Source organism: Grammomys surdaster, unplaced genomic scaffold (genome assembly GCF_004785775.1).
Source record: "Grammomys surdaster isolate TR1022 unplaced genomic scaffold, NIH_TR_1.0 126187, whole genome shotgun sequence".
NCBI lineage: Eukaryota > Metazoa > Chordata > Mammalia > Rodentia > Muridae > Grammomys > Grammomys surdaster.
In genome coordinates this window covers 7,970,579-7,981,266 of record NW_021620993.1, presented here as the reverse complement: position 1 = coordinate 7,981,266, position 10,688 = coordinate 7,970,579, and the positions used below count along the sequence as shown (strand labels likewise).

The 10,688-nt window shown below is 48.1% G+C and overlaps 1 protein-coding gene across 1 annotated transcript in view; it reads right to left on the bottom strand.

The window, feature by feature from the left end:
• Positions 1-6,770: 6,770 nt before the first annotated feature.
• Positions 6,771-10,688, bottom strand: part of Gal3st1 (galactose-3-O-sulfotransferase 1) — a 16,294-nt gene continuing 12,376 nt past the window's right edge. The window contains exons 2-3 of the mRNA XM_028758257.1: positions 9,075-9,217; positions 6,771-8,177 (exon numbers count right to left, since the gene is read on the bottom strand). Coding sequence (XP_028614090.1) covers positions 7,037-8,177; positions 9,075-9,205 — 1,272 coding nt within the window. The 5' untranslated portion in view covers positions 9,206-9,217 and the 3' untranslated portion in view covers positions 6,771-7,036. The remainder of the gene's footprint in view (positions 8,178-9,074; positions 9,218-10,688) is intronic.

Here is a 10,688-nt window from a genome sequence, read left to right as displayed (position 1 = left end):
ACACACACACACACACACACACACACACACACACACACACACACACATCTAGATACTAATAAATTCTGCCAAACTTACACTCAGAATCAACCATCAGAGCAGAAAACAGCTGCTTTCCCTGCACATAGTCAAGGAAGTTGGGTCTGGAGGGATTTCCAAAGCCCTTAGCTTGGCAGGGTGCAGAGGCCATGGAATCTGACAGAATGCCTGATGGCAACACAGAGGATCTGGGTTCAATCCCAGCCTGCACATGGTGACTCATGACTGTGTAACTTCAGACCCAGGGGATCTGGAACTACCTTCTGACCCCCTCAGGCACCAAGCATGCACACGGTGTGCATATATACACTTAAGCAAAACACCATATACATAAAATAATAGTAATGAAAAGATTGCATCTGTGGGACATGCACAGATTTTCTTCCTGGCTTATTCTGTAAACAGTAGTGTAACAATCACTTACAGAGCGTTCCCGTTCTATTATGAACAACTCACAGATAATATCAGATGTGCAAAGAGGGTGTGTGTAAGCTATATCAGAATATGAAACCCTTGAGCACCCACAGATTTTGATATGTACTGTCTTAAAACCAATCTATTAGGAATACCAAAATATGGATATTTTTGTCTGTTATTATTTATTGGTGGTGGTGGTGGTATGTGTGTGTGTGTGTTCCATGCAGAGTTGTCAGTTGGTAGGAAGCCATTGGATACTTGGTGGGGGAACATACCACAAGTCTAGCAGAGATAGTCTTTTAATAGGGCTTTGTACAGTTGAATGTCCCAAGATGGCAGTTGCTTGGCTCAGAGAACAGTCAGACAACAACAATGTGTTGTATGTTTGGGCGTGTTCATACCACGCCATGCATGTAGAAGCCAGAGAAGAGCGTTGTGGAGTCCCACCTTTACATGGATCTGGGGGTCTAACTCAATTCATCAAGCACCTTTACCCACTGAACAGTCTTGCTGAGTTACTTGTTAGAGATCAACAGCTAGTTAATTCACTTGTCTCATTTGCTTCTGACCCCCATCCCAGCTTACCTCTAGCCTTACCTAAGACCTAGCAAGGTAGAATTGGGTGAGCAGTGGAGGCAGAACTGAGGTCAAGGTTGGGACAAGTAGGGGTCAGAGGGGCTCCATGTGTGCCGTTGATGCCATCAGGGATTAGCCAGGCCCCTCAGGCCTGAAGATGTCTCCTCTCCCTGGATATCGGACTGTCTGAGTGAAGACGAGCCACTCTGTTGCTGGGAGTGCCAGGGCTGTTGCCTACCAGCTCTGTGATTCTCTTTCTCCCTCTGGAAATGAGATAAGGAGTCAGCTGCAGAAGCCTTCGAGAAGCATAAAGGAAGGCTTGGTGGAAAGCACCCCTGATCTCTCCCCCTGGGCTGAGATGGTAGGTAACAGTTCTCTGGGTTCCACGCCAGGTCAGGTGGCAGGGGTCTGACTCAGAGAACACAGCTGGTGTGCTAATGCACCAACTTGGGCACTCTTGGGGCAAGCGTCACCCCAGAGGCTGTTGGTTCTGGTCTGCTGCGCATAGAACATTGCATTTTATGAGCTCAACAGGAAACCCCAGCACTCTTTTGGGCCACCTATTATTATCTAGCCTGGGCACCTATTAACTCCATCATTGGAACAACTTAATAGTGGCTCATCTTGAAGCTGGCTTCCAGAGCTGTCCCACCTGCTCGAAAGCCTGCCGTGAATCCTTGATATCCCTGGGAATAGAGTAAACTCTTTAGCTTTCACCTACACTTTTCTTCCTCCTTCTTTCACATTTCCTTTCTTTCCGTCTTTCATCAATTATTAAAAACCAGGGGGCTTGGGATGGAAAGATGGCTCAGCAGTTAAGAGTATTGGTTGCTCTTCCAGGGGACATGTGTTAATTCCTAACACCTATGTGGCAGCTTGCCTGACAATCTCACTCTTGTTCTGTGGACTCTGATGTCCTCTTCTGGCCTCTGCAGGTACTGCATGCATATACTGCTGCACAGACGTAGGCAAAACATTCCAAAACCCAAAGCAAAACAATAACCCTCAAATAGAACAAAATGGAGAAGAGCTGGAAGAGTAGCTCGAAGGTTAAAATTGTACTGCTCTTGCAGAGGACCACAAGGGACGGCTTCAAGGAATCTGACACCTCATATGCACGTATTCACACATAAGGATGCATACACATAATAAAAAATAATAAATAATAAACCTAGGCTGGAGAGATGACTCAGCAGTTAAGAGCACTGACCACTCTTTCAGCGGTTCAATTCCCAGCAACCACATGGTGGCTCACAACCATCTGTAATGGGATCTGATGCCCCCTTCTGGTGTGTCTGAAGATGGCAATGGTGTACTCAAATACAATGAATAAATAAATAAATAAATAAATAAATAAATAATAAACCCGACCCATAAATAAATAAATAAATAAATAAATAAATAAATCTTTAAAAATAACATAGCTGAGGCTGGAAAGATGTCTCAATGATTAAGAGCACTGACTGCTCTTCCAGAGGTCCTGAATTTAATTCCCATCAACCACATGGTGGCTCATGACCATCTGTAATGAGATCTGATGCCCTCTTCTGGTGTATCTGAAGATAGTTACAGTGTACTCACATATATTAAATAAATAAATCTTTTTTAAAAATAACCTAGTTGATTATGGTAACACATACCTGCAATCCTAGCACTTGGGAGGCTGAGGCAGGAGCACTGGCCATGTGTTTAAGACCAGCCTGGGCTACAAAACAACACCCTGTCTCAAACAAAACAAAACAACCCTACTGTGTGCCAGGCACTTGTCTAAGCATGGAAATCAACCACGCCTATAAGACTGGGTCCCTGTCCTTGAGGAGTCCACAGACAGGACATCCCAGACAGGAGGCACATCAACAGTCATACCCTCAAGAGAAGAGCTTGGCCAAGGAAGCCCTGGCAGAGCCTGGAGATGAGGCTGCAGGGTGGTTGCTGGAAACTTGAAGGAAGCAGAGATAGTTCTGAAAACACAGCAGTCCTGAGGCTGAGACTGTCTCATTGTGGCTTGCCCCTTCTACAGTTCATGTTAGAATCTGGGTCCCAGTGTGAGCATCTGAGAGGTGGAGGGATCTATGTGTTTGATGATGTTGTGAGAGCCTGCCCACGCTGGGATCAGTGCAGTTTTCATGAGACAGGGTCAGCTCTTGCAAGAGTTATGAAGCATCACCTGCCTTGTGCCTTTCTGCCTTCTGCCAAGACTCTCACAGGTGCAAATGCACATACATGTAAATTTCCCAAGCTCAGTGCCATAGCAACAGAACACAGCCTAAAGCAGACCACAGAGGGAAGAAAGAACATGTTCAATGCCACAAGAGGCTGTGCTGGATTCTTCCCAAGCACCGCCTGCAGCCATAGTGGATGTGTTCTGGGGAGGGAGAGTGGTGGATGAGGGTCTCATACAGGCAGTGTCGGCCTGTGGAGAGAGAGCCTTCCTGTTGTGGATGTCACAAGCCCTGGATGATGGAAGTCTGAAATCAGGTTGTGAGCCATGTCCCTTCTGAGACTCTAGGTAGAACGTCCTCGACTCTTCCTGCTGTTTCCTCGTGCTCTTCCACACCCCTTGTTATTCAGCATCTCTCTGGTCCCTACCTGTAGTCACATGGCATTTCCTTTTTTTTAGTTCTCTGTTTTTGAGAGGCAGTTTATGTAGCCGAGGTTGGCCTCAAACTCACAATCCTCCCTCTTCCACATGTCACTCGCCAGGATTACAGGAGTGTATGAACAGGAGCGTGTGCACAGGAGTGTGTGTTCCACCATGACTTGTTAGTGTGGCACTAGCAGTTGAGCCCAGGGTTTCCTGCATGCCAAGCAAGCACTGTGCCAGCTAAGCTACATTCTATCCTGTTTTGTGTGTTTATATTTTGCTATCTTAAATATTCTTTTTATTTTATGTGTATGAATACTTTGCAGAAGAAGGCTCCCCTTGGACTGGAGTTAGAGGTGGCTAAGAACCACCACATATGTCCTGGGAACTAAATGTGAATCCTCTGGAAGAACTGCCAGTACTGTTAACTGCTGATCCATTTCTCCATTGCCTGCCTCAGACTCTTGAGTGTTGGCATACACTGCCATGTCTGTCTTCATTCTTAATTTCTTTTTTTTATAAGAACAACAGAGATATCAGATTAGGGGTTGTGGAATTACCTCATCCTAACTTGATGGCATCTATAAGCTCCTGGTCAGAAGGGACCTCAACATGTTCTTGGACATGATACAGAGAGGTGGTTTTGTGCAATTTTCTAAAGCATGCAACTGTGATCCTGTTTTGGTGACATACATCAGATCAGGTCAACTTGCCTGGTTACAAGTGTGTGCTGGCCTGCACAGGGAAGGTTGGTACAGCTGGAGGAAACCAAACGCAATACCTTGCGCCCTCTGCTGTCCAGGAGCAGCAAAAGCATACTGGAGCCCACAGACCCATTTTGCAAATGCTTAGGTGCTTGGTCCTCTCATGCTGGACAGAGAGGTCAGTTCCCAGGCTGTGGACTTCCCTGCTTTAGCATCAGATGGATCTAGGTTTCCAAGCTGTTTCCTCTCTGCCATCCTTTCTCTGTGACCCTTAGATAGTTTCTCAGCCTCTCTGAGTCTCCATCGCTGCCTTGGGGAAGCAGCCAGGATCACCCATGTTCCCACACTACTCATGGTCCAGCAACCAGTCATTCAAATATTAATTACATTAATAAATGTATGAATGACGGCAAAGCTTTTAGGATCAGCAGACAGTAAGATCTGAGGGAGTGAATCATATTCCTGCTCTCTGCCAAGCTGTTCTTGAATCTTCAATGGTTTCAATATGTCAATCACAATAATAGTTAATAATACAGTAACATATAGTAATGATCAATTGGCACTTCTAGGCTCTTTGAGGCCCAAAGAGATGTAATTATGAGGTTTCTTAATCCAAGGATACTATCATATTTACACCATAATAGTTCTGTAATTAATAGAAGCAGAGCAAATTAGCAGATAGATTTGGGGTGAAATATATTTTCCTAGGAATAATCACCTTCATCAACTTTTTAAAAAAGATTGTGTGTGCGCATGTGCGTGTGGATGCCCACAGAGGTCAGGAGAGGCTGTGGCATCCCCTGAAGCGAGAGTTATAGGAGGTTGTGGGTAACCGCCTGAGGTGGGTTCTGGGAGAGCGGCAAGTGCTCTTGACCTCTCCAGCCTCCAGCCCCAGCCATGTTCTACTTGTTTTCTCTCTACAGTTTAAACTCTGGCTGCGAAAATGGGGATGGCAGAGAATAGTATAATTTTACAAAGCCATGGAAGTGTGGGCGGTGGCTCCAGTGGGCTGAGGAGTCCAGGCCTTGTGTAGAAGGGTAAAGAGATCTGGGATAGGGAACACTCGGGGGCAGAACAAGAACAATCTCACAAGACAGAGGTAGGTAGATCTCTGTGAGTTCAAAGCCAACCAGGGCTTCATAATGAGATTGTCTTACAACAAAACAAACACATTCAGCCAGGACGGTATCAATAACCACTGAACAGCTGGCCTCCCTAACTTCTCTCCACATAGCTTGGGCCTGAAGCTTAATACCAAGAGACAGAATTAATCCAAACCCAGTGAGGGTTTAGGATCTGATGGCTCTCAGGTTGACATCAGAGTTCTGGCATTGGCACTTATTCACTCTGCAACTGTGGGTAACTAAGCTCACCTTCTGAATTTTGGTTTCTAAAACCAGGGAGTTGTTAGATATTTAGGTTTGGTGTACCAACACTTAGATTGAACTTGGCACAAGAGAGTCCACAATTGTTACTTAGCTATGGCTAGGGCTACTTTGCTCCTAGCTGGAAATCTGATACTCCTGTGTCCCTGAAAGGGTCCTGTTACCTGGGGAGCACCAGGTGCAGGGAGTCACAGCTAACTCTTTACCCAGATGACAGTTCACCATGCTCAACTGACTTGGCAGCCATCTTTATCTCTGGGCACAATCCATAAGAGGATTTAGACAAATGTGGGCTATTGGGTAGATGTCGGGTATCTTTGAGATTAAAGAGCAGCCATGTGAAGCAGTCTGGGTGGCAGTGAGTGAAAGGGGAAGTGGAGGCAGAAGCTGCTAGTCGGAGGCCAGAAAGGGGCCACTGGGTACAGTGTAAAATGGGTACCGAATATGGAAAAGTATTAGGGGGAGGGGCTCCTTAGCACATGGTCCTGAATTTGATGTGACCTTCACCCAGCAAATTCCTCCTCCCTTAGGATGTCAGATACAACATCTGGAAAGGGACAATAATTGTGTCTGCCTTAAAGAGTTACTATAGTCACTGTGAGAGCTGGTGTGATTCAGGGCCGGCTGCCCCATGCCCCATGAAATGCTCCCAGTCTCCCTGTCACGTGCACACATGCACACTTCATACACACATTTGTTTTTAATATCTGCTCTAATCTAGTCGCCACTGCTGCCAAACAGCTCAGTAAATACTTTTTAACCTGAGCAGTAAAATTGTCCCCTTCCTGATTTGGTCACATGAGATAATTAAAAGCTCCAGGCCACTAAATGTTTGTGCTGAAATAATACTCACCAAGCACTCATCCATAGAAGGAGGGACATAACCAGCGCTCAGTCACACACATGATTTTCCATGTTTTGGCAGCTTGTGGAAGTCTCTGAACCACACACAACTTCAGCAAGTAACAAACACACCAGGTCCCTGCCCTCTGCTGCACTCCAGTCTATAGACGCCCTTCCAAAGGTCTCATCCCAGAGCCCCTCCAGTCACCACAGTGAGGCCGATTAACAAAAAACACAAAAAAATTTCTTTACTTCTGAGTCTCTCCTTGTAAGAGGAGGCTGGAAATAAAGGGGATTTAATAAAAAATGGCATAATTAGTTAAATACCTCTCAGTTAGGCTCTCTTGTGCAGAGAGACCAGTCCCAGACAGCTATGACCCTAAGGACCCCAGGGTGGCACTAGGCATGGCTGGGGAAGGCTAGGTGCCAGAGGTTCCCTGCCTGGCCTTTCTGCAGCAGGAAGCCAAACAGGAGGTGGACAGGCTTCGTCACCACCTTAGAAAGTCCCTAAGGGACTTCCAGAGCTTGGTGACCCAGAGGTTGGCACCGAGGTCAGACAGGTACTGGATTTCGGGCGTGAGCATGCGCCGGCAGAGCTGCTCGTGTTGCGGCCCGATGCTCTTCTTGAGGTTGTAACCCAGGATGGACTTGATGCCCAGGGGCTGCCAGGGCTGCATGGCCGAGTCCTGGATGGCCTCGGCATCGACCGCTTGGCCACCATCTATGCAGATGCGGCGCATGCGCTCGTTAGCTTGACGCAACTCGGCCACCTCGCGCGCCATGCGCTCTCGCCCGAAGGCCTCCACCTTTCGCCAGAAGCTGGCGTTAAAGTGGCGGTAGAGGCGCACATCCAGCAGGTTCCAGGCAGTGGCTCGGCGGTACAGCTCGCCCGAGAGCCGCGGCACCAGCGTGTCGCGCCGCGCGTTGAGCTTGAAGTACAGCACGTCCTCCAGGTCCCAGCACAGCAGCTCCCGGAGCAGCACCAGGGATTCATCAAAGTACTCTTGCAACAGCACCAGGTGGAAGCGGCGCTCCACCTCCAGGATGTGCTCCTGCACGCGCGGGCTGCCCGGGTCCAGGCTACTATCGTAGCCCAGGTCGAAGAAGAGCAGGTTGCGGAGGTAGTGCGCGTTGTAGCTGTTTGGGTCGTAGTAGCGCTCGGGGTCCTGCAGGAACTCGGCCAGCTTGTCACGGCTCGATAGCTTCCAGGTGAGCGGCACCAGGGATCCAAAGTAGTGGAAGGAGGACTCGAAGAGACGAGCGGGGTCGCGGATGACCGTGATGAAGGTGGCACCCGGGCGCACCAGCCCGCGCACCTCCTCGTAGTGGAAGCGCATGTGGTTGCAGATGATGTTGAAGCATGCCCCAGGTCGGTAGTCCTGCACCAGACTTCGTGCGAAGTATGACGGGTAGTGGAAGTCGTTGCGGCCATTGGGGAAGGCGAACTTGAGCTCGTGCTTCTGGCCGAAGCGGAAGAGGATGTTGAGCAGCGTGCTGCTGGCGGTCTTGTGCGTCTTCATGAACACGATATCTCTCTGAGGTTGGCACCCTCCGGCAGAGACGTTGGCGGGAGTGACTGTCACTGGCTCATTGGGAACAGGGGAGCAGGGCGCTGCGGCCTCTGAGGTCCTGGGGGGAGACAGGGATGGAGAAGTCAGGAGGTTGCAGGTGACACTGCCATCGGGAAGTTGGGTGAGGCCTGAGCTGGACCATCTAGGCAGCCACAGTCCTTTCATGCAGCCCTGAAGGTTTAACCCCATTGCTTTATGGGTGTCAGAAAAACACTCTGCTCGCTGAGATGCAATTTCTCCTGCTCGAGACTGTTGAGGATTTGGTTTTTGTTTTCTTTTAAAAATATTTATTTTTATTTTATATACATTGGTGTTCTGCCTGCACTTATGTCTGTGTGAGGGTGTTAGATCCTCTGGAACTGGAATTCCAGATAGTTGTGACCTGCCACGTGGGTGCTGGGAATTGAACCAGGGTCCTTTGGAAGAATATTAACAGCTGAGCTATCTCCTGAACCCCTTGTTTTGTTTTGTTAAAATCAGTTATTGGCAATAATTTTTCAGATTACCTTAGTACCGCTAACTGAGGAGCAGGTAGCACCAAATCTAATGCTGAGCGGCCTCATGAGGAGATGGGAGAGCCTGGCTGCTTAGGAAGAGGGACACAGTCACAAAAGCACAAGTTTGAAAAGTTCGAATCCAGGCCCTTGTGCCAGATGGGTGTTCTGGGACAAATCACAGTTCGTCTCTATCCTAGACCCTACCATGGCCCTGCTGGAGCCTCGGGTTATAATTCAAGCCCTAGACACAGTGTTAAACGACTTTCCTGCTCTGTGGACCAGGCTCTCCCCTTCTTGCCACTCAGGCACACACTGAAGCCTGGGTTGCACCAAGAGTTCTGCCAGAATGTCTGCCCCATACATCATGGTGCAGGTAATACCGAGCAGTTGTCCAATAGAAAGCTTCCATTGTAGACCATGAAGATGCTCTGCCCCATGCCCACTCTGACGTCACTCACGTGAAGGCCATGTTGGGATACAGTGGAGGTACCACATAGGAGTACAGCAGCAACAGGAAACTGGTAAAGAGAGCTCCCAGCAGTAGCCCCTTGGCCTTGGACTTGCAGGGCTTCTTCGGCGGCAGAGTCATCTCAGGAAACCTCTAGGGCCAGCACAGACACAGACACAGACAGAACAGAAGGGTCAAGACGTTGGTCCCAGGGAATCGCCACAGCTGCCAGGGCTCAGAACAGGGCTGCTTTTGCAGCTCTGTGGACTCCTGGGCAGGATCCTGACAGGGTCAGAACCTTAGAGAGGTAGAAGACAGTGGACTCAACTCAAAGAGAGCAAGCGAAATGGACAGAGAGAAAGGCCTGCGGAGAGTGGTTCTAACATTTAGCCAACTAGTAACACAGGTGATGACTGCCGTCTTTATAGACCTTTTGGGTTTTATAATGAATGCAATTTGAAAGACAAAAGGAGAAAAATCCCGTCTCAGCCCTAGGCCTCTCAGTTCATACTAGATAATCTTTTCTATTTCAAAGGGAAGGGCCAGCCTTTCCTGTTCCCTGTACCACCTTCCCTGCTAGAACTAAGATAAATAAATAAATAAATAAATAAATAAATTTAGTTGTATAGTTATGTTCCAAATACTGCATACAAAACTGCTGAGTCAGCTGGACAGTGGTGGTGCACACCTTTAGTTCCATCCCTTTGTAGGTAGAGGCAGGCAGATCTTTGTAAGTTCAAGGCCAGCCTAATCTACAGAGTGAGTTCCAGGACAGCCAGGGCTACACAGAGAAATACTGTCTTAAGAACAAACAAACAACACTACTAACACACTTTAACAAGGTGTCTTGGTGAGGTTTTGTAATGTGGATACAGTGGCTTTATCCACAGGAGACAGAGCTGTCAACGTAATGGTTGAAGTCCAAGCTGCTGGGGTAAGGGAACTTTTCTACTTCCCATAAGCGTACAGAAAAGGTTGAAACTTTCCATTTCTCCCCTAGCTGGTGTTTCCAAGCCTCCAAGGCTGCGGAAGGTCATACATACAGCCCTGTGACCACGCTCGTGGCATGTCACCAAGTGCATGTGGAGGCAGCATTGCTAGTCAGCCTCCCTGGGAAACTGACCTAAGGAACTCATGACTGCTTGCTGAGAGAAATCCTCCAGGCTCAACCCCAGAAAAGGTGGCAGCAAGCTCTGAGCCCTTTGCTTATCAAATAAGAAGTCACCTCAAAGCAAAGAACACAGTGAGGAAATAGGCAGAGGAAGAAGCCATACTGGAGGGACTCTTTCCTCTCCTGTGACAATGAGAAACTCATTGTCCATTGGGTAAGGCTGGGTAAGGGCTGGGGAGAGTGTTCTCAGAGGGCCAGTGATGCCAACCGAGGCTCACTAACATGCCACTGGTCTTTGGAAACACATGGACACACAAGTGTATAAACTCATGTGTGTCAAAGGTGTTCATGGCAACTCGATTAGAAATGGAAAGTGGGAGAAAGAAACAATTTCAGTGAGCAGCAGCAAGGGACAAAAGGGACATCATATACACCAGGCCCATTCTCAGAAGTCGTCTATAGATGAAAGGAAGGAAGGAAGGAAGGAAGGAAGGAAGGAAGGAAGGAAGGAAG